This window comes from Tiliqua scincoides, chromosome 9 (assembly GCF_035046505.1).
Source record: "Tiliqua scincoides isolate rTilSci1 chromosome 9, rTilSci1.hap2, whole genome shotgun sequence".
Taxonomy (NCBI): Eukaryota; Metazoa; Chordata; class Lepidosauria; order Squamata; family Scincidae; genus Tiliqua; species Tiliqua scincoides.
Genome location: NC_089829.1, coordinates 12,959,540 through 12,983,362, shown reverse-complemented (window position 1 = coordinate 12,983,362; position 23,823 = coordinate 12,959,540). Strand labels below are relative to the sequence as shown.

Genomic DNA, 23,823 nt, shown 5'->3' with positions numbered 1-23,823 from the left:
ACTGAGCTCCGTGTAATTTAATGCAGAGTGGGCAAGGATCAAGCTGCACAAGAAATGCAGAGCCAATCAAGGACTGAGCATCCCTTCCAGGACAAGTTCTCATCCAATAGGAATCCTCTTGAGTTTGTCCTTGCAGTACCCGCCCCCAGGCCATTGACTTTTTTTGAATGACACAGAGGGAAGAGAGTTGCGGACCAATGGGGTGGCAGGGAAGGGAGGGGCGGGCCCACAGCTGGGTCATCTTCAGCCCTGGGCAGGAGCTGCTGCAAGAGGTGAGTCTTGTGATTTTAGGGAGTTCCGAGGATGGAGAGCTTCATTTGCAGGGGGAGGCGCGCTGGGTTGGGGTGGAGAGAGAAAGAAGGGGCAAGCTTTGATTTCTCAGGAAGTAACAAAAATCAAGGAACAGGAAGGAGATCCACCACCTTAGTCAGTTGCAAAACAAAAAATGTATTGTTAGCTGCAAATCCTAGGAGATCCACCACCTTTCTGGTTTGCAACAAAGCATTGCCAGTTGCAAAAAGCAAGGAGCAGGAAGGAGATCCACCACCTTGATCAGGTGCAAAGAGCATTGTAAGTCCCGTCCCCCCCCCCCCCCAAAAAAAAAAAATCAAAAAAAAAAATCTAGGAGTATGAAGGAAATGGACCACCCTGGTCAGTTGCAAAAAAAAAATTCTCAGATGCAAGAAAAAAAAAAAAAGCAAGGAGCAAGATGGAAATCCCCCACCCTTGTCAGTTGCACTTTGGACACTAGAAAAGGACTGCTGTGTTGTAAAGAAGGAAATAAAAAATAATGAGAAGCAAGAACTTGGGGCACAATCCTAACCCCTTATGTCAGTGCTTCCCAGCACTGACATAAGGGCAGCGCTGCTCTGAGGTAAGGGAACAAACATTCCTTTACTTTGAGGAGGCCTCTGTGAGTGACACCCAATTGCAGGATGCAGCACATGTCCCATTGGCACTGCTGTGTCAGTGCTGGACATAAGGGGTTAGGATTGCGCCCTTACTGACTTGGGAGTGAACCTTGCTGAACACAACAGGACTTGTTTCCGTGTAAATGTGCAAAGCAGTGGTGCTAAATGAGTCACTGGGTGCTTTTTAAGAGGAACAGCTGTCGAGTCCCACCCTGTGCATGCTTACTTAAAAGTAAGCGTGTTGAGAATGGTAGGGTCATTTTATTAATGGACTTAAGTCCATGTCATCGGATGTATGCACTATGGTCTGTTGGAGGATACAGAGCATAGAATCATACAGTTGGAAGAGACCCACAAGGTTATCTAGTCTAGTGTTTCTCAACCAGCAATAAGGGCAGAGCCCAGGAGAGGGGGTAAACGGGGTAATTTGTACCCAGGCCCAGGGTCAAAAGGGAGCCCAGGAACCAACTGATGGGTGCCAGACATTTCCTGGGATCTGACATTTTCTAATCTCACCCAGACTCACTGTCTGTGTGGGATGTTAGGGGCATTAATGTGGGCACATGGAAGCAACTACTGTCACAAGCCATACACACCAGGCCCAGGAATGCATGCATCGCATAACATGTCAGATCTGGGAGGAAACTGACCTGCTACAGTAGCTCTTTGGCTTGTGGATCCGCTTATCCTGAAGCTCAGGAACGCAGTGGAGGGACTACAGCTGCTGCTGAAGTAAGTTTCGGAACACACAGGCCACTGTCCATTCTAGGGTGAGCCTAAATACGATGGTGCTTATTTTCTGCAATTATTTTCTAAGATTTTAGAGAAAATTAGGACTGTGTGTTTGGTTATCTGTATTACTGTGTGTAGCTGCCTGCATTGTGGCAGCTCTGCATTGTGAACCTGGAAGACCTGGGCTGCAAAGACTATTCCAGCTGTTGCCATTTCCCCCCACTCTGTTTCACCCCCTCCCCCTTTGGGAAGGGGCCCAAAAGAAACTTTGTACCCCCTGATAAAATTCTTCTCAAAGGCTCTGGGTACGGGTACTACCAGTGGTACTTGAGGTGGTGTCTAGTGGTACTTGTGGGAACCCTGCAGCCCAGCAGTGTGATCAGGAACAGGACACAACAAACAGCGGTAGGAGGAGGCTTGGTTCAGTTGGCAGAGCTCCACAGCATGTTTTTTCTCACTCAGAGAAGCTCTCCTGAGCCTCTTACTGGTGTTTGATGCTTTGGCCTCCCAACCTAGAAGTAACTGGCAATGATATGCCTCTGATGGTACTTCGAATAGGTGGACCATATGAAGTGGTACAGCGGAGGACAAATATTGCAAAACACTGATCTAGTTCAACCCCTTGCCTGTAGCAGGAGAGCCTCCTAGAGCACCATTTCCTGGGAGACAATATGTCGCTCATGTTACATTAAAGCTATAATCCTAAGCACATTTATGTGGAAGTAAAAGCTATTGGACACACGGCCCTGGGGGTGTCATTACCAGCTCCTGCACTTCAAAATCTGCTGAAGGGTTTGAACCAACGGGTGCAGTGTGTGACTCCCTGTTTTACAGATCTTGCCTATGAAGAAATAGGATGTCTGAGCTCTCCTTCTGTTTTGCTGTGTTGATTCAGTTTAGGGCTCAGCTTAAGCTGGTTCAGACTCCCTGAACTGGCTTTGATGCAAAAGCTCAGCTCTGGAATATTGGGAGAAAATCAAAGGGTCTCCAGTATTCTGAGAGTGATCGGAGTGCCCTGCCCTTACCAGTGCATAGCCAGAATGGGATCCCTTCAATGAACAAGGATGGAGAGATTGCCCAGCAGACTGCATGAGTCATGCAGGGTGGGATGGAAGTCCTCCCAAATGACATGGGTGTTGTCTTCTGCCTTGGGGGAGATCAATGCTAGTCAAGGAAAGGATTCCCCAGCCTGTTCTGAAATGTTCTTCTGTTTCTAGACCAAAACAGAAAGCCCTGCTGTGATGTCTCGCCTAATCACTGTTCTGGTTATTGGAGCAGGGAGTCGCGGATCCAATTATTCCTCTTACGCTGTGTGTTTTCCTGATCGCATGAAGGTAAAGTTGTTCTCTGTTTTTAAAAAGCCTGATTGCATGCCTGTTCTTTCATAGAATCACATAATGCCCTGGTTTGGAAGGGGCCGTGGAGATCATCTAGTCCAACCCTCCTGCTCAATGCAGGCCCCTAGAGCATCCCTCTGCTTGAAAACTCCCAAGTATCTTATAAGCTTTTTCCAGCAATCTGACAGCTGGAATTGACTGACTACCTTCTAAAACTGTAGCCAGAAACAATGTGTTTGTATGGGGGAAGGCAGCACAGGGGAAAAAATCTAAAAAAATTGAGAATTTAAATGCAAGCACCTAAGAGCCCAATCCTACACATGACTACTCAGATGTAAGCCCCATTATAGTCAATGAGGCTTACTCTCAAGTAAGTGTGGATAAGATTGCAGCCTTGGTCTTATGTTAATTCTAAAGTGCTTTAACATTAAATCACATTCATAAACATAGTCCTAACATTTGGAGGCAGTTGACCAAATGTGAATGGTAGCCAAAAGAACAGAAGAGTAAGAGTAAGTGTTTTTTTTCCTGAGAAAATCTCCCCCTCCCCTCCCCCCAAATCTCTATGGCTAGATCACTGTTTTCATCTGAACCGTGTGGAAATTCCAGAGGGTGGTGGTTTTCTACTACTCCCCTGCATGGCCTCTTCCCGTGACTCTGTTTCTTTCTTATGTTCTGAGTCTTGTGATTTTTTTCAGCTTATGTCAAAGTCCATTCATAGCTGTCTCCAGTCTCTGGACATAAGAACATAAGAAGAGCCCTGCTGGATCAGGCCATAGGCCCATCTAATCCAGCTTCCTGTATCTCACAGTAGCCCACCAAATGCCCCAGGGAGCACACAAAACAAGAAGAGATCTGCATCCTGGTGCCCTCCCAAACCAGATGAGTGCCATTAAGGCATCCTGTGACCTATGGGATAGTACTGCAGTTGAGCAGTACACCAAAACATAGCGTAGCATTCCTCTGCAGAAGGCACTGGAGTTCAGTGGCACAGGAGTTGCATGGCATGCCAGTAATGGCATAACTAGAGGGGGTGCAAAGCACTAAGTTTTGCAGGGAGTCTTACTGTGACCTACCAGCGGCCCCTCCCCTCCCCAGCCGTTCTGGGCAGTGGGAGCAAAATGGATGCATTCACTACTGTGCTACTGGCACAGCGCATTCAGGTGCCTGCAAAACTTAGTGCTTTGTTCCCCCCCCTCTGGCTACACCACTGCATGCCGGTTCAAGGCTGGTCCCAAGCTGGGAAAAACTGTTTCCCTAAGCTCTGGATTGCTGCTGCCAGTCAGTGTTGACAATGCTGAGCGAGATGAACCAAAAGTCTGACTCAGTAAAAGGCAGCTTTGTGTGGTCATATGTCTGACAGGTGAGAGTTTGAAGAAAAATGAGCCACCTGACTTAACTTCTGCTATCCTTTCTTTCTCCTCTCTTCCAATGACTACATTATCAACTCTGTGGACTGAGTTCAGATTTTGCTTTTCCTCAAGCTTCTAGTCCTTAATGTTTTTTCCCCTTCTTCGCCACTTTATACCCTTTTCCTTATTTCTGTTTGTTCCCCCTTCTCTTTATGACCTCCCTGTGCTAGTCCACGCATTGCTCTACTCCAAACCATTGGTCTCCTGTTCATGAACAGTATCCTTGGAACAGAATGTTAAGTTGCTGGCTTGGCACACAAAACGTCCCTCTTTTTGGCATAGATATTGCTCAATCCGAACGATTATTTTTATTTATTTATAGAATTTGTATCCCATCTTTCTATCCTGACAAAGGGCACTCAAGGTGACTTACAACCATATGGAAAACTTTGATATCTATCTATCTATCTATCTATCATCTATCATCTATCATCTATCATCTATCATCTATCATCTATCATCTATCATCTATCATCTATCTTCTATCTTCTATCTTCTATCTTCTATCTTCTATCTTTATTGTGTGTGTGTGTGTGTGTTTATATATACATACACACAATAAGACATTTAAAAACAATAAAACTTGGATGCTCCCTGTGAGTTGCTTTGTGAGTTGCTTTGCGAACCTTTTCTTTGTTGTTGAAAAGCGGTATATAAATATTCTTAATAATTGTAACAACATTCCTCCTTTAGGTGATTGGAGTTGCAGACCCCCGCGCTTTTGCAAGGAAGAGACTGCAGGAGATTCATAACATTGACAAGGACAACGTGTTTGATGGTATTTCTGACCAGGTTTCTAATCTCATGCTCTTTCTCCAAAGATCTCAGGGTCATATATAAGATTCTTCCCCCTGCTTTACTCATTCAGTGCTTGAGTTGGGAAGGGCATTGTTGGCCTTCTCATCCAAGCCCATCTGATACAAGAAGTTTGGAGTTAGGGCATCATCCCCTTGGGATGATGTTCCTTTATGGATGTTTAGAATCTGCTTTTTTTTAACACGGAAAGATTAAGTCGAATCTTACTTGGGTCTTTGCTGCACAGTTATCAGGTGGGATAATGTATGGGCATGCTCAAGGCATGTTTTGCAATCATTGCGTATCATGACTATTTTTCTCTTTTCTTCTAATAATAATTAAAAACTAAGAAACCAGCAGGCCATATGCAATATCTGTTTTCACTCCCTATGTTTGATTCTTCATTGTTGACTCTTGTTTCCTTCAGATTGGAAAGTGGCAGCTGAGAGAGAACAGTTTGCAGATTTTTTTAGGCAACTATTGGATGTACTCTTAAATTACTCATGCCCAAGTTATTGTTTGATGGGAGATTGGAATGCAGTTGTGTCACCACAAAGGGACAAAAAATCTGAGAAAGAGATTAAGAGAAGCTTTAGGGGTTGTAGACATTTGGCGACAAATGCATGGAAATAAAAAAGAGTTCACCTATTATTCAGAAAGACACAGATCATTTTCAAGAATAGATATGCTTTGGGTGACAAAGGGCGTTGCAGTAAAAACTTCTAAGACAGAAATCCTATCAAAGACTTTTTCAGATCACAATCCAATAACTATGACTATTAAGAAGAAACCTACAACATATAGATGGAGATTGAATGAATTGTTGTTACAAAAAGAGGTCATAATAAAGGATGCCAAGCAGAAATTAAGGGAATTTTTTAATCTGAATTTAAACAAGGGAACAGAAATGAGGACAGTTTGGGACGCTAGTAAAGCCTTTATGAGAGGATACTTTATTCAGAAAGGATTTGATGGATGTAAAAAATTACAGACCTATTTCTTTGTTGAATAATGATTGTAAAATATTTACAGCAATTTTAGCAACTAGAATGAAGAAGATATTACAAAATCTTATTCATGAAGATCAATGTGGTTTTTTACTGAAAAGACACATGAGTGATAATATCAGAATAGTATTGGATTTGTTGGAGTACTATGATAAAAGAATAGAGAAACAATTAGTATTGAATTTTTTAGACTTTGAGAAGGTGTTTGACAATTTGAGCTGGACTTTCTTGATTACCGTTTTAGAGAAGATGAATTTTGGGGGGAATTTTATTCAGTGGATAAAATCAATCTACACATCACAAACTGTGCAGGTAGTGGTAAATGGAGAACTATCAACAGTGTTTGAGATCCAAAAGGGAACACGACAAGGATGTCCACTATCACCACTTTTATTTACACTTGCCTTAGAAGTGTTGCGTAGAGATATCAGACAAGATGAAAGACTGCAAGGTGCAAAGATTAAAAATGAATGCTTCAAATTAAGAGCATTTGCAGATGATATGGTTTTGATCTTAGAAAGACCTTTAAAAGACATCGAGTTATTGATGGTTAAATCGGCTCTTGTTTCCTTCAGATTGGAAAGTGGCAGCTGAGAGAGAACGGTTTGCAGATGCTGTTATCGTAGCAACTCCAGATAAGCTGCATAAGGTACCAATGGACCACCCCCTCCCCACACCCCGGGGTAGGGTAAAGGTTCCTCCTCCTCCCATCAAGCAAGCACCTTTTGTTTGGCACCGTCTCTCTCCCCCTTGGCCATCCTCTTTCCCCACCCGTGCTCAAACCTGTTTTATGGAATTCCTTCTCCATTGATTTCAGAACTGCTCCTTCTATAGAAGCCTTCCCACGTGGCCTAAAAACATTTCTTGTTCAACAAGACTTCCAATTGTGCTATGGTGGTTTTAGTGTCTGCTGGTTTTGTTGATGGTATTTTAATTGATAATTGGTATTTGATGTGTGTGTGTGTGTGTGTGTGTGTGCCATCCTGTTCTTTTTGTGGTGACTGATTGCTGCCAGCTGTTGTTGTGGTGGTGTGTATGTGTGTTTTTTAATATTGGTGTTTTCCATGAGATCTCTTATTTAATTTGATTCTCCTGATGTATGTATTTTTAATTGTCCATTGTAAGCTGCTTTGGGTGCCCATTCAGGAGAAAAGCAGGCTAGAAATCAAATAAGTAAAAAAAAAAAATTGAGTGTGACAAGCCTTGCCTGCCTATGAGAGACTCCTCTTGTGAGAAGAGGTCAATTTCATTAGGAGGTCCAAGTGTCTTCAGAAGGGCAAATGATGCCAGACCCCTGTCAACATGGCTCCTGCCTTAAGGCCAGTGCTTAGCTGCATGGGGCCAGCATCTAATCCCTTGCCTTCTTTCTGGCTCAATGAGGCTACATCCTCTTCCCTTGGTTTGTGTGTGGCTGGAGAATGATCCAACATCCCCTGAACACAACAGTATTTTTTAGTCTGGGCATCTCTTGTTGATGAAGTAAACCTGTTCATGTGCTGATCTGTTTCCTTCCCAGGCTCCAGCAGTGGCCTTCGCCCAGAAAGGGTATAGCATCTTGCTGGAGAAGCCAATGGCGGTAAGTGCCGGAAGACTGTCATAGAAAGCATTGTGGTGATTATTGCAGTGCAGAGATGAGCCAGGAAGTGTTGACATTAGACAACCTGGTCTTGTCAATACCTTTTCTCCTAGGGTGGATCTTGCCTTGAATTTCCATGAGATTCTGGGGCTTCCTGGGAAGACCCACAATACAGTTGGCATTTGGTCCAAAACCTCTTTCCATTCCAGAGGGGCATCAAATGCCCTATATGGGCACAACTAAAATAGATAACAGTGATCGGAGCCTTGCAAGCAGATCTGATTGTGGGTTTATTTTCTTGTTTCTTTTCCTTTGACTGAGCAGGTAACTCCAGAGGACTGCAAAGAAATTGTCCGGGCATGTCAGTCCAGCGATGTCCTTCTCTCTGTGTGTCATGTCCTCCGATACCACCCTGTTGCCATCAAGATAAAGGTACTCTACTAAGCTAACTGTATCCAACCTCATCTGTTCACCCAGTCTCTGCATTTGTTAAATGATGCAAATAAAAAGACCTTCAGATGTTTTGTTTCCTGTTTGTATTGTATGGTTTTGTTAATCATGTTGGGAAGGGTCCATGTAAGGTGATAAGATCTGACCAGTAGAAAAGATTAGTAGGACCTCTTAGCATTGTTTGCATCTGCTACTCCAGGGGTGTCCAAAGTTTTTTGGCAGGAGGGCCACATCAGCTCTCTGACACTATGTCAGGGGCCGGGGGGGAAAAAAAGAACTAATTTACATGTAAAATCTGAATAAATTTACATATGTTTACATAAGTGAATATATTAAAGATGAACTTATATGAATGAATGAAGGTCTTGCAATAGCTCACGGCCTATACAAGACCTTGCACAAAGCAAGGCTGGCCTTTTCTTTGCTGCTGCTACTGCATGACAGACGTGAAAAAGCAAGCAGTGGAGGGAGCTCTCATCCCACAGCTCATGCGAGAGGTCAAACAGTCGCCCTCACGCTGAGAGCAGTTGTATCGGGCCAGTGCAGACTCCAACAAATCTCCGGAGGGCCAGAGGCTCATTGGAGACTGGGGGTTCCCTGAGGCCCGCATTGAGAGGCCTTGAGGGCCGCAAATGGCCCCAGGGCCGGGGTTTGGGCACCCCTGTGCTACTCAATCAGGATTTGAATCTGGGATCTTCTGCAGGCAAAGCATGGTCTCTACCTACAAATTATGGTCCCTTCCTAAATAGTTGTTTTTCCTTCTGGGTTCTCTGTCTAGAGGAGGAGGGTTTGACTGGCAGAGGTAAAAAGTGTCTACTTTAAAATATGATCATAGCTGTTCCTCTGTGTTAAAGGAGCTGCTGGATGCTGGGCTCGTTGGGGACATCTATCATATTCAGCACCTGGAGCCTGTAAGTCCTCCTAATAAAACTTTACAATAACTTCATAAACTTGGCCTTTTGCTCTCCAGAAGCTAGAGGAGCATCATTTCAGCTTTGGGTGAGTGTAACCTAGCAGTTGGAGCTTGGCTTTGGAAGTTCTGGGTTCAGGTCATGCCACATGTGTGGTTCTGGGGCAAACTAGGTGGAAGCAGCTGTGTGTCTACCCTCTTCATGTGCAAAATGGGATGCGGAGGGTCTCATTTTAAGATCAGACAGGGTGAATCTTCTCCCACATCTCCCCACTAGGTATTTTTCTCCTAGCCTAACTGCCTTCTGCTGGGTGCAGAGCAGGGGGTAAAACTGTCTAAACTTCTTCTGTGAAGCTTGGATGCTACAATGTGGAGCCACTTTAGTCATGACAGTGGTCTTTCTCGATTTGGTGCAGTTTAATGGTTAAGAGACTGAGCGCTGTACAAAAGTTAGGAATGATGGTCATCTCAGTTACGCTTAAATCTCTTTCAGTCTAGTCACTGTCTTCTGTTGGTTAGGTGGGATTCTGGCATTTTGCACACTCCTTCGTGCGAGGAAACTGGAGAAATGAAGCTGAGAGTTCCTTTTCCTTGCTGACAAAGTCCTGCCATGACATTGACCTCATTCACTTTTGGATGGGAAGCAAGAGGTATGACGGGCATCTCTCTTGAGTTGGAGGTTTCCCTTTTCGGAGTAGAAGATGATTACACTGTGATAGATACTTTATTTATGGTCATCCGACCAGCTAGACACAGACGACAAAACAAAATACACAGAATTAAAACCAATCCCCTTTACATATATATAAAATCATAAAATCAGAGGTTTACACTCTCAATTTTCTTTCGACTACACTGTGTATTACCGCCCATAATGTGTCAAAAATGTATTGCGTGGTTTCTGACCGGTATGTCTGGTATTTCACAATATGGTGGGTGATCTTGGACCTCACTGCCCTTGCTGAGCACATGACACTGGCCTGTTCCCAAAGGAAGTGGAGATGGTTTTGTTGGTGGCACACCAGAGGGCAAAATGTGGCTATGTAGCTGCCTGGCCCTTCCACAGAGGCACAGTTTGGGTGTGGAGAGTGCAGAGTAAAGCTCCAACCATGAGGCAAACTGCCGTCTCTTGTGCCCAACTGCCATTTCTGGTGTCAGCAGTGCATAAAAAGAGCCCCGCTGGATCAGGCCATAGGCCCATCTAGTCCAGCTTCCTGTATCTCACAGTGGCCCACCAAATGCCTCAGGGAACACACAAAACAAGAGACCTGGTGCCCTCCCTCGCAGTTGGCATTCTGACATAGCCCACTTCTGAAATCAGAAGGACCCATCATGGCTTGTAACCTATGATGGACTTTTCCTCCAGAAATTTGTCCATGTGGGATTTGCAAAACTTGGTACATGGGAAAATTGGTACATATGCACAAATGAAGCTTTGGTAAGTCCTGCCTTAAAGTGTGCTCAAAATGCCTTTCTGCTTTCAGGTGCTTGAAAGTGTCGTCTTTTGGCAGTCTCTCCCACTTCACAAAAGACCACAAGGTTTGAAAAAGTTCCTAGCTATTCATCCCAGCATAGCATCCTTGTAGTAGTTGCTTTCCTTTGTCTCCTTTGTGTCTCTTGTTTAGGGCCCCTTTGGACATGGAGGCATTGTCTCGTGGTGTGGGCCATGTCATTGTTGGAAAAAAGTGATAATCACTTGAGAGTTGGGATCACAGCTCTGCAAGACAGCAAGTGCTGTTTGTTTTTCAGAAGCTTTGAAGCTACCTTGGCCTTCTGGGCCGGTGTCAAAGCAGCTGCCCACCTGAAATGAATTGAAGCTCTCTCTGAGTGCCGAATGCAGAGCAAGATGACTGAATTCTAGACTTTTTAGCTAGAAGCTGCAGATGGGGAGTCCTGCTTTGGAAATCTTCCCAGATGACCAAACCATCCTGCGTGTTGTAAACGAGCAAATCAGGGAGAGGTTTGCACTACATCTTTTCTCCCATGCGCTCATGTACTACATCAGTGAGAATTCCCCTCCCACCAAAATATAGCCTTCTGAAATATCATGGAATGTTAGAGGTGGGATCTTAGAGGGCATCTAGTTCAACCTCCTTCTCGGGGCAGACAACTGTTACATGATCCCCACATCTACAGTCTGAAGTGAAACAGACCAGAATGTGACCGCCTCGACCGACACAGGCCTACAAAATTGAGGGTCAGAAAAGTTTCTCCCAAAATTTTTGGTGGTTTGATATGAATTTGGGGTGCCGGTTCCAAAAATGGCATCCGTTTTGCCCTATCAGGTCTAGTTTTGGAGATACAGTATAGCCTCATTAGTGAATGGTTCAAGCAACTTCTTCATGAGGAAGCCATGGTGTAGGCTTCCTCATGAGGAAGCTGCTTGAACCATTCACTAAAGAGGTTATGCTGTGTTTCCAAAACTAGATGTGATAGGGCAAAACGGATGCCATTTTTGGAATCGGCACCCCACATATACACAGGAATTGCTGTAACGTTTAAGGAAGCAAAATGTGTGTTGGCCTGTGTTATCTGACTAATGTGCAGGTTGGGTTGTATGTTCCAGGTGTGTGTGTGTGTGTGAGTGAGAGAGAGAGAGGGGGGGGGGGACTGCGTCAAAATATTCTCAGCAGTGATCTTTGCCAATTTTATTTTCTAGCCCAAAGGAGCTGCCAGCTGCTGTTTAGACTGTACGGTTGAGGAAAGCTGCCCCTATTCGGCTAAGAAGATTTATCTGGACCAGGCAAAACAGGTGAGTTAAGAAGCAGAACTATCTCACAGGGGTGAACTTGGGCCTGCCAGGATTTTTCTTATAGCGTGGGAGAGGCAATGTGGGGGCAGCATTCTAGTGCTTTCTCAGGAAGAATTGATTTCTACCACTGAGAGCTCTGGCCATGTCTGGCCCATCCATGAGGTCAGCTGAGGAGATTGTCTCAGGTGGTGGGCTGGTGGGAGAAGCCTGCCTCCATCCACCCGCTTGCCTCCACCACTCCTTCTTCTGCTGCTCTCTAGATTTGATGTTCTAGCCTACCACTCTGCTCTCCTCCACACTTCCTCTTTTGGAAACAGGCCACCAGATGAGATGGATCTTTGGCCTGCTTCAGCAGAGGACCTCTTATGGTTGATGTGTTACTAGAACATTGTTCTGTTAATTTTAGGGTGACTTCAATTGGCCTGTATCAGTAGTGTGCAGCAATGGTGAAAATGATATTGAATCCTTGACTGAAGCCTTGCGCCAGGGTCCCTATGGTAGATGTGTGTACGAGTGTGACAATGACGTTGTGACTAACCAGGTATGTAGCCTTGTGTTCAGTTTGCTTCCTCCCCTGCAGCCATTTCTTAACCAATGATCATCACTGATCTGAAATAAATCTATTATATTTTCCCCTTCTTGTACCTACTTCTAATTCTCCTCTGCATTTTTGATGCTGAATATTTTCTCTGGACTTATGAATGCTTAATAATTCACACCTGATGATTCTGCAGGTGATTCAATTGCTATTCGAAAGGATCTGGCATGTCATAGTCCAGACTGGGAGGTGTCTGACATGCAAGGGTGTTCAGACAGAACATTTCATTCATGAAATGAATGACAGTGCAATTTAATATATTTTCCACTGGGATTGTTCATTTTATTTAATCCATCCAAAACATTCAAACAGACTAGTATTTCTCAAACTGTGGGTCAGGACCACTAGGTGGGTCGCAAGCCAATTTCAGGTGGGTCTCCATTCATTTCAATATTTTATTTTTAATAGACTAGTATGTGACTGCATTTGGGCTACTATGTATATGCTTTTAACAATGAGAGTCAATGGGGCTTACTCTTGGGTAAGTGTAAGTAGGATTCCAGCCTAGGAATTGTTCAAAATTTTCCTGCTTGATGATGTCACTTCTGGTGGGTCCTGAAAAGTGGGTCCCAACGCTCAAAGTTTGAGAACCACTGAAATAGACTAAAAATTTTGAACAATAATTAAACCTGGTGTTTATTTCCTCAGTTGAACTAATTCATTCAAACATAAAGCAGCGTTTGTTAGATTTTCAGTTATGTATTTAAATATTTTTTTAAGCATCTCCATTAATAAGCCATTTCTACCCAACGTTGCATATACTTAACAGGGACCAAATGCATACACCTGTGGACAGGGCAAAAATGAGTTAAAGTTATGCTGAAATGCAAATATGTGTTTAATCGATGTATCAAAATGCAGATTATCAGTGTCCTTTAGTCCACTACAAGTCTAATCAGTGTTATTATTGTGAATATTTTTATATCTCTTTTCAACAACAAAAAATAATAAAAGTTTCCAAAGCAGTTTATAGGGAAAACCAAGTAACTAAGGCCGAAATCCTAACCAACTTCCCTGCACTGACACGGCTGTGTCAATGGGGCATTTGCTACACCCTGCGGTTGGGTGGCACTCACGGAGTCCTCCTCAAAGTAAGGGAATGTTTGTTCCCTTACCTCGGAGCTGCATTGACTTTCCCTGGGTGCTGGAAAGTTTGTTGGGATTGTGTCCTAAGTGGCCCAGTTCTTTGCTGTTTTTATTCCCAGTGTCGAAATTTAAGTGATTGCTTAAAATGGCCATGAGCTTCTGGATTTTAAAACATATTCACGTTTTTATGGCCAAAGGTCTGTAGATTTTAACATTTCTTGAGGTCTATACAGTGTTCTTTTCTTCCTATTGCGTTTTGGGCAGCAAGTTGTAACCGTGTTCCTTTATAGCAGGGGTCTCCAAACCCCGGCCTGGGGGCCAGATGCAGCCTGCGGAGAGCCTCTATCCAGCACGTGGCCAGCCTCTGATTCCCTGAAAGCCTCTGGCCCAGTTGACCAAACACAACCAGAGTTGTGCTTGGGGGGGTGGAGGAATGGGGGTCCATTTAAGTGTGTGTGCTTTTGTTGCAAGGCTGAAGAAAGCAACTCAGAACGACTCGATACTCAAGGGTGAAGGTTCACAGACTTTTATTTGAATTGTATACAATTGGCCCACGGGACCATGTCACAAAGCATGGAGCCCCGTCTGAATGCTGGTCCTTAACCTTCATACCTCTCACAGCCCTTTGTCCTCAATCTAGACTTCTCATTCACTGAAGATTTGACATCATAGATGGGGCTAATTCTTAATAGGCTAGAGATAACCTTAGAGACACCTCATAGGTGAGTTTCAAGTTACAGGTTTCCAAAAAAGGTGAAATTAAACATATTGAATTACAAAGTTTTCAAGAACCAGCAGGGGGTGCTATAATATCATTTTATCTAGTACTGACCCTTACTCGTATCCATCAATCCAATTAGGGACTTCCTTGACAGGTCTCCGTACCATCCTCATTAGAGAGATGACACAATGTACTTCGACTGGTACAGTTATCTCTCTCTCTGCATGTCTTTCTCCTATGCTAATGTCAACACGGAAACACCTGTGAAGCCATCCTGCAACGTTAAAGCTTTTGTCTGTTCTTAAGACTTTTCTAAAATCAAGCAGCAAAGGTTGCTTAAGACTTACTTCTAATGACTACTGTGTCCCCATATATGTTGGTTACACTTTAGGGCAAAGACTATTTTACCTATATGTATCTTTTCCTTTGAAAGCATGGAAGAATAACAATTTAAAATTATAAACGAACACAGGCAGACTGTTCTTGCTAAGTCTGCCAAGTTGGGGCCTATCTGCTTACCTAGCAATTTTCTCTATTTGCATTCCAAGGTGTTTACGCCTAAGCAGCTCTGTGAGAATACAATTTTGCCTTTAAATGAAGTCAAACAGCCTCTTCTATTCTGTATTTTTCTATACTTTTGCATTATTTAAATTTTATATTTAATTTTTTTTCAGGCCCTCAACACCGTGCCAGATATTTGATGTGGCCCGTCAGCCGAAAAGTTTAGAGACCCCTGCTTTATAGCCCTCTGGCTGGCCAAGACCTCCAGACACTTGAGGCAGTGTGGCAAATGCTTCCCCTCCCTTTACCCAATGATGTGCCAGCCTCTGCTTCTCCCACTCTTCAGTGTTCTAGCTTAGCACTTTTCCATTCCACATTTCTTCTTCCTCTTTGTCCCTCTCTTCCTTCTCCATTCCAGGGAGTGGAAGGAAAAGAAACAGCAGCAGACACAAGACAGTGAGCAGAGATGTGCACTCCCCCCCCACCAGCGCACCAATCCACTGCCTGAGGGCCCAATCCTATCCAATTTTCCAGTGCCGGTGTAGCTGTGCCAATGGGGCATGCACTGCATCCATCCTGTGGTGAGGGGGCAGTCACAGAGCCTCCTCAAAGTATGGAAACATCTGTTCCCTTACCTTGGAGCTGCATTGCAGCAGCACTGGTGCTAGCAATTTGGTAGGATTGGGCCCCGAGTCAACAGTTTCTATTGGCCTGATGGATGAGTCATCCTGGTCCACTTTGCCTGTTGATATATTCAACTCTCTTTTCAGGTGGTGAATATGGAATTTGAAGGAGGAGCAACTGCAGCTTTCACCATGATCGCTTTTACAAAGAAGCTGGGTGAGAGGAAGACCACTATTTATGGAACAAAAGTAAGTCAACAGGACTGTGTCTGCCCTTTGTTCTTAACAATAAATCTTTTCAACTCTGCGCTGTGGACAACTAATTTTCACCATCTGTTTTCAGTTGGTGCCATTGCCCATTTTGAAGAAGTCTTGGGCAATCAGATAAGTGTTATGGCACAATTCCAAGCCTGTTGATTCAAAAGTAGGCCTCACTGTCTTCTGTAGAGCTCACTCCTTAGTACGCCTGTTTAGGATTGCAGCCAAGTCAAGGGGGGGGCTGTTGGAGCATCCCATAACAATGACCTGGGTCTTCGCAGGGGCACTTGCTGGGTCCCCTGATTTTGTCCTGATCAGCACCCTGATGCTCAAATTTAGACCTTATTCTTCTTTTGCAAGACTAGTGGGGCTTTGTTCCTATTGGCTTTACCTAAATTTCATACTTGCAGGTCATTTAATTAAAAACATTTGCCTGAATTTTCAGGGAGAACTTTCCTGTGAGGGTACAGGACCAATAGTGGTTTACGACTTCCTCCAAAAGAAGGAAACTGAGTTTTCCCCTGACAAGCTTGCTTTCCCACCATGCTTAAGCGCCCACAGTGGTGCTGACTACTACCTGATGGAGAGCTTCGTTTCAGCGGTAGCAGTAAGTTCCTTTTTCTTAACCATCTAATGTGTGCAGCTAGGTTTTGTGAGTGTGTTGTATGGGGAGACAAACCCCTAAATATAAAAAGCTAGCAAGTCAGGGAGAAGGCTAGAAGCCACCTTGGCATGCTTGTTTTCTGTGGTCAGGGAATTTTGTATGGAATTTTCACTCATGTGAGTTCCCGCCTGTTGCCTGAACCTCTAGCCCTCGTGGCCTACCGAAGTGCTTTTCAACCAGTGGTACCACAGCCACTAGTGGTAGCTGGTCCATGGTCACAAGAACCACATGACTCTGCTCTGTCTGGCCTAATCCTGTGTAAAACAGTGCTGTTTGCATGGGCAGTAAGGACTGGCCGTGTGGCTGCCTAGCTCTTCAAATAGAAGCAGAGCTGGGCAAGATGGCTAGAGAGCCAAAGTGAGACTGGGGCAGTGGCAACTGGAGAAGCCCATCTCTTGCTGCAGGGAGAATTATGGAGCACCCACCCATTTCTGAGCACAATAGCGATCTCAGTGGAAATGTGCTCCTTGACAAAAAAGAGACTGAAAAGCCTTACCCTACTGTCAGGAAACTACATGAAACTGAAAAAACCTGCATATTCTTCCCACTTTCCTCCTTGTGCTGACCAACAATCTAGATCAGGGCAGAGACCAGTCCTCTTATCCATTGTTGATGATTCATTGTCCTCATTTAGTTTGTTGTCATTTGGGGTGGGGAAGGGGATCCTATTGTACAAAGAAGCTGCCTTTTCCCGAGTCAGATTGTTGGTCTGTCTATCTCAGCACTGACTGGTAGTAGCTTTTCCAGGGTTTGCCACAATGGTCTTTCCCAGCCCCTTCCTAAAGATGTCCGAGGTTGAACCTGGGACCTTCTTCCTGCAAATACTACTGAACCACAGCTCCTCCCATTAAAAACTAGGACACCAGCTCTTGGTGATCTGCTGCAAATCACCTGCCAAGATCCACCTGCGTATCCCACACTGCTTGACCTTGGGTGGGCTTTTCTTCCTTCTTCAACCTGACTTTCTTTGTTGTTGTTTTGAAACAGGAGAATAATCCATCTCTCATTCAAACCGGCCCTGAAGAAACATTGAGGTCGCACCTGCTTGTGTTTGAGGCGGAGCGATCCAGAAGAGAAAACCGAATTGTGTGTTTCGACACATGAAGGAAGCGCAATCTCGCTTCCCGTGCCATGTTGCTTGATCAGCAACGGGACAGCCTCCTCCATCAGCTCTGAGTTGATGAACCTTTCTGATTTCAGGACCTCTGCAAGAGCTTCTTCCAGAGAGGAGCTGGCTGAGTCGCTCACACAACTGGGAAAAGCTTGCGTCTCACAAATCAAGGGGTCATGCTTACATTCTCAGTTGTACAATGGCACATGCTATGCTACAGCATGATCCATATTACTTTGTTTTGTTTGAAGGGGGATAATCACCCACTGTAAAAGAAAATTTGCACTGGAGCGACATCTATTCTACCTTGGGCACGGTAGTCAAGGAGAGGCTTAGGGAGAGGCCATTTCTGCATGCAGAAGATCCTAAATTCAGTCCCTGGAATCTCCAGGCAGGGTTGGGTGTGACCCCCTCCTTTCTGAAATGCTGAAGAGCCCCTACCAGTCAGTGCAGGTAATACTGAGCTAGATGGGCTAATAAAGCAGCTTCATGTGTGGAAGAGACATGTTGCATGCAGTAGATCGCAGCATTCGATCCCTGGCTGCATCTCCCAGTAGGCCTAGGAAAGAGTTTTGTGGAATTCCAAAGACCTGCTACCAGTCAGTGCCTAGCAATACTGGGTGAGAGACACACCTTAACTGTGCCCCTGCCTGACTTCCTGGGGCGTGGGGAGCCTGCACAGCCCGCTGCAGGGCTCCATGAAGCTTGTAAAAAGTAAAAAAGCGATCGCAACCCACTTCTGGTTTCGCAATCGCAACCTGGAAGTGGGTCAAAATCTTTTTTTTTTTACTTTTTACAAGCTGCAGGGAGCTCTTCAGAGGGCTGTGCAGGGTTCCCTGCACCCCAGGGAGTGCGGCAGGGACACAGGTAAGGTTGCAAAAAGCCCCTGTGTCCCCAGCAGCGGCGTAATCCTGGCGATTGCATTGGTGTCTTCCCCCTTCTCTCTCCCCTTAAGGGGCCAGAAGCCGAGGTCCTCTGTCTGGGATGTCACAACACCCCAGTTTGAGAACTTTAGGAATAAGAGCAAATTAAGAGATGGGCCATCACAGCTTAAGAATAGCAGAGCATCGCGCTCCCTGCTGTAATCCCTGAAAAGGAGGCTCAGTCAAACAAATAAACAAAACCCAATACCCAGTGACTTCGTATGGGGGCAAATGATATAGAATAGCATAGACAAGAATCCCTTTTAATATGCCCAGAGAATTCAAGCTGCATAGCAGATGCTGTTCCCTAGGCGGCATCACCCCTTTGAGCTGGTAGTGCAAGTCTCTCTGAGTTCTCCAGCCAGTCTGTCCATTTTGCTTTCACTCTTTCACAACAGAGTCTTCTCCTGAAGGAGCTGCTGCCGCCGCTGCCAACGCTGCCTCCAAAGCCTTTTTCTTCTTTATACGTTCAGCAGTTGTGATAGTCATGGGATGCAGGGGGAAGAATCCAGAAAGTCCTGGGGGGAGAAAGAAATGCAAAGATGCTTTTTTGAAGGTTTTGTACACTGATGTCAATGGACTAAATGACAAATCGGCTCAATCCTGTGCAGGTCTCCTCAGACATAAGCCCCACTGAGTTCAATGGGACTTACTCCTGGGTAAGTATGTATAGGATAGTAGCCTTAGGGAGTGCACAATTACTGAGACAACTCATGTCATCAGGAATTCTCTCCCCAGAGAGATCTGCCAAGCTTTCTCCCTTCCTGTTTTTAGATGGGGCCGTGAAAACTTTTCAAGGCATGTTTTGCAACTGACTTCATTATCACTAAATAGAATTTTTTTTTTTTTTTGCGGATCTGTGTATTAATTTTCTTTTAGCTGATTGTATATTTAACTTGTCTTGTGTTGGGAAGAGACGCAGGCTTTGCTATCTGGCTCACAAAGGAATAAGATCTACTAGCTAATCAAATATGTTATATCTGTTCTTTATTCACTGATGGCATATATACTGTAGATAACCCCCAAGATACATACTAGTTCAATTCCATAGGTCTGTCTGGAAGTTGGTACCCATGTTAATCGAAACAGCTGGACTGCCAGTCCAACACTTTTGTGCCTGCACAAAAACGCCAGCGTGGGCACCTGTAACTCAGATATCTATAACCTGGGGACCAAGAAATTGCCAACCAGTGCTGCAGATGATGTCAGATAATGCAACGCAAAAAAGCACAAACAAGATGGTCAAGCACAATATGAACATAGCACTTCTGCAAGAGCTGGATGCCCACCAGAATTCTCTGATCAGACAAAAGAATTGTATTGCCATCCATAATATCTGCCTGATATTAAACTGCTAGATAAGCTGGCTTCACCTGTATGCTTGGATTTAATGCTTGGTTATATATGATCTCTTTAAAGTACATACAGAAGGGAGACTGATGCAACAACAACAGTATTTATATACCGCTTTAACCAAAAAGTTCACAACGGTTTACAGAGAAAAATCTAATAACAAATGGCTCCCTGTCCCAAAAGGGCTCACAATCTAAAAAGATGCAAATGAATACCAGCAGACAGCCACTAGAACAGACACTGCTGGGGTGAGGTGGGCCAGTTACTCTCCCCCTGCTAAAAAGAGGAGCACCCACTTGAAAAAGTGCCTCTTACCCAGTTAGCAGTGGTTCTGATGCATCTGTACAGATTTGCTTATCCTAAGGGGGATCAAGTGTATTCACTTGATAAAGCTTATTTCAAGGTAGATCTGACTTGCAGTTCAAGTTTAGGAATGCCTACTCAGAATTAAGCCATTTCCACCCAACATAGCATATACCCAACGGGGACAAAATGTGTACATCTGTGGGCTGGGCAGAAATGGGTTAAGCCCCACTGAGTTCAATGGGACTTACTCCCATCTAAACATGTACAGGATTGCAGCTTTCATCATCACCTGACTCTCTTTAGCAGGAACTGAATCTTCTTCACGGTTTGCAACCACATTTTTCAAAGAAGAATACAAGTGCCTAAATGGATGATGTGCTATGCATGGTGAATAGGACGGGTAAGTTTTCCTCACCCAATATTTGATCACCCAATGAAACTGACTGGGAATAGATTCAGGAAAAGCAAATGAAAAAACACAAAACTTGAAGAATATCCTATCACATTATGTGATGGCTAGCAGCAGACAACTTTAGAAGAGAGTGAAGGTGCAGTCTTAACGCGCCCAGGAATGTTGCATAAGTGCCGTAAAGCACTTTTGCACTACTTGTTGGGGCGACATGCTGGCACTGGGCCCCAGGGAGAGTGTGAGTTGCATTGGCTGATGCAGGAGTCTGGGGGTGGTGCATGGGGAGGGCAGTGAGGAGGCGGGAGGGGGAATTTCAGAGTGGGGGGAGGACAGGTGGTGGGCACTCCTGGGGGGCGGGCGAGCAGGGGGCAGGAGGTGGGGCCAGAAGATCCAGCAGTTATACTGGATAATAGCCCCGTTCCCAAGGCAGTCCCAGGCTGCTCGGTTTTGTGCTACCTCTTGAGGTGGTACAGATTCAAGTAGCCCCATTGGGGCTGCTGCTGCTTTAACCAGGGTAAGGGGAAGTGATTCCCCTTGCCCTGAGCTGAGCTACTTTCAGCCCTAATCCTGCCTGCTCCAGGGTAGCTTAGAATTGCACTGTTAGACACATTTATAGAGGATTAATTAATCACTGTTACGATACACCCAAATACTAATTACTGAGGAATAATAGTGGAATGGTTGTGCTACTTTCTCATACTTTTTCTGGGCTGGCCACTATGGGAAGTAGAAGAAGAGTCTTCAGGAATAAGGGTACCTGCGGGCCATGAAGAAGACCCTGGGTTCAGTCCTAGGTAGCATCTCTACAGAAGGCTGGAAAAGACACCTGCCTGGAAGCTTGTAGATTTGCTGCTAGCCAGTGTCAATACTGAGACAGATGGGCCAAGGGTCTGACTCAGTAGAACGCAGCTGCTGCCAGTCAGTTCTGGCAATGGATATACTATTATTAAGAGTATTTATACACTGCTTTTCAACAAAAAAAGTTCACAAAGCACTATACAGACAAAATCAAATGGATTGACTGACTAGGTACAGAGCAGCACCTTAGATGACTAAAAAAGTGGGATACAGAACAATGTCCCACTTTTTTAGTCAATGTAAGGCGCTGCTCCATTAAAAGCAGCAATTCATTAAGAAATGAATTGATAAAGTGCTCTATCCAGCCAACGAGCAGTTTTAGCAGTTGTTCAAATAGTGTAGTGGTTATGAGACAGCTGTGATTAGGGACTTAAATTACACCTCTGCTCTGAACTCAAGTGCGTGGATTTTGGCGAGCTGCTCCCTTTCAACCTCAGATGCAACATGGATATCCTAATATTTACTTACCTTGCAGGTTAGTTTTAAGGCTATGAGGTAAATATGGCATTGGGAGTGGTTCGTACATGCAAAATGCTATATAAATACTATATGTATACATATATAGTATCACAAAGGTTGGATTACGTAAAGTGCTATACAAATGCTACACCTATAAAAATAACTTTATGAAGTTCAGATTACCGAGAAGTTTCTCAACGGGCTTGCTAATCTGTGCGCCGTTAGCAATCCAGTGCTTGAGCCGCTCGAAGTTCAAGCCGACGATCTTCTCGTCGTGGTCGTTTGGAAGAGGGTCGTAGCAGCCAATCTGTTCGAGGTACTTGCCGTCCCGGGCTCGCTTGTTGTGCGCTGCCACAATCCGGTAGTAAGGTCGATTGGCACAGCCACCCATAGCCAAACGGATGACAATGTGCGCCTTGTGGTACTGTTTCAGGAGGAGGTGCCCTAAAAGAGGCCACGTAAAATGTCATGTGAAGAGCAAGGTTTTGTTTTGGCAAATCCCACTTTTATGCCTCCTACTTAAGGGCCAAATCTGCTTGTTAACGTTGAGCAAAAGGCCCCTCGCCATGCTAAATGGTAAAACCCCTGCTCTACATGTAGAAAGTCTCAGGTTCAATCTGTGGCAGCATCTCCAGGTAGAACAAGGAAAAGATCCCTGCCTGAAACCCTGGACAGCTGCTACTAGTCAGTGTTGACAAGACTGAGATAGACTAACCAGTTGTAGGCAGCACCGTTTTGTCACTATCTGCACACAAGACTAGAAAACAGCTCGTCTCAAACAGTAGCTTGCTGTGCCAGTCTGTTTAAACCAGTGGTATATAAGACCCTGAGAAGTGGTTTCAGGAAAAAAAAGATGATCATCTTTGATCACTTCCAGAGACAGACCACTGAAGTGCTGGATGTGGCTGTAGGTAGTACATTCTCCTCCCTCTCCGGTGGTCCAGTGCTTGCTGATGTGCCAGCTGCGGGAGGGTCCATTCTCCACCCTTTCTGGTAGTCTATGGAGTTCACTTACTGAGATGCATCCCCATGGACCATCAGAGAGGATAGAGAATGTAACCCCATCCTGGCAGCTGGCTTTTCCGGTGTCTTGCTGAGCACCCACCAAATTGAATTATTTTTGTATATGTGGTAGGGATGGAGGGGGTTGCATGTGGTTCACAACAATTCCAAAGTTTGCCTCAGTGGTCTGCAGGCTCCTAAAGGTTGGGAGCCACAGATTTAAACCATGCTGAGCCAAATGGTTCAAAAGTCTGACTTGGTAGAAAGCAGCTCAATACATAATTTGGCACCCTGGTTTTCTTTTGCTCTTAAACAGCAGTTGTGGGTGTGACTCCATAAGGTTTGGGACTTGCCTGATGAGGAACTTTGTAGAAGCTGAAAGTTTGCCATTTCACGCTTGTTTACATTTTGCATGGCCCTAAAAATAACATACTGCACTGTGGATTTTCCTTCTAATGGGCCAACATGGACCCCGGTGGTTTTGTAAAATGGGGATGAAGAAGCCACCCTACTCTGCTGGGCTGTTGTAGGGATTGCAGAACGCATGGGAAATGCCTGGAAAGCTCTAAAACGCAGAAGAATTCATCCACTCACCAAGTTGAACCATGGTGTCTTCTTGCTGGGGGAGACAGAAAGAGAGAGAGGACATCAGGCTCCCACTATTATGATGGATATTTTTAACCCACAGCTGTGGGTTAAACCTAACCCTGTTGGACCTCTGACAGCCTGAAGGAGCTGCAGGGCTAAAGACACCAGTGGCCTGGCACAGCAGGTCAACAGGTGGAGCCAGCCTCCAGGGTGCAGGTGCAGCTGCACCAGTTGAACCTCCGACAGCCTGGAGGAGCTGCAGAGCTAAAGGTACCAGTGGCCTGGCTCAGCAGGTTAACAGGTGAAGCCAGCCTCCAGGGTGCGCCTGTTGAACCTCTGCTGCGCTGGTGGAGCACTGACCTGGCTGCTTGGGCTCCCCACCAGACTAAGCACATCACCTCTCCTTGCATATCCCCCAGCTTACCAGCTCCAGGTGGCCAGAACTCCCGCGCATGCGCACAGCAGAGAACACGCTCCAACC

General features: G+C 45.0%; 2 protein-coding genes across 3 annotated transcripts; one reads left to right on the top strand and one right to left on the bottom strand.

Moving 5' to 3' along the window:
- Positions 1 to 225: 225 nt before the first annotated feature.
- LOC136660377 (putative oxidoreductase YteT) lies at positions 226 to 19,728 on the top strand. The gene is made up of 14 exons (XM_066637512.1): positions 226 to 272; positions 2,861 to 2,977; positions 5,086 to 5,170; positions 6,770 to 6,843; positions 7,711 to 7,770; positions 8,095 to 8,202; positions 9,075 to 9,131; positions 9,650 to 9,780; positions 10,615 to 10,669; positions 11,790 to 11,882; positions 12,289 to 12,423; positions 15,559 to 15,660; positions 16,115 to 16,276; positions 17,321 to 19,728. The coding sequence occupies exons 2-14, from the start codon at positions 2,885 to 2,887 to the stop codon at positions 17,435 to 17,437; spliced, it is 1,272 nt and encodes a 423-aa protein (XP_066493609.1). The 5' UTR covers positions 226 to 272; positions 2,861 to 2,884; the 3' UTR covers positions 17,438 to 19,728.
- MRPS16 (mitochondrial ribosomal protein S16) lies at positions 18,615 to 23,823 on the bottom strand. Of its 2 annotated transcripts, none has more exons than XM_066637513.1 (4): positions 23,767 to 23,823; positions 23,349 to 23,373; positions 21,936 to 22,196; positions 18,615 to 18,885 (listed from the first exon to the last, which is right to left on the bottom strand). In XM_066637513.1, exons 1-4 carry the CDS (start codon positions 23,794 to 23,796, stop codon positions 18,749 to 18,751), a joined length of 453 nt encoding a protein of 150 aa, XP_066493610.1. In that variant the 5' UTR covers positions 23,797 to 23,823; the 3' UTR covers positions 18,615 to 18,748. The 2 variants fall into 2 exon arrangements, with proteins under 2 accessions (XP_066493610.1, XP_066493611.1); XM_066637514.1 differs by lacking the exon at positions 23,767 to 23,823 and adding an exon at positions 23,703 to 23,762.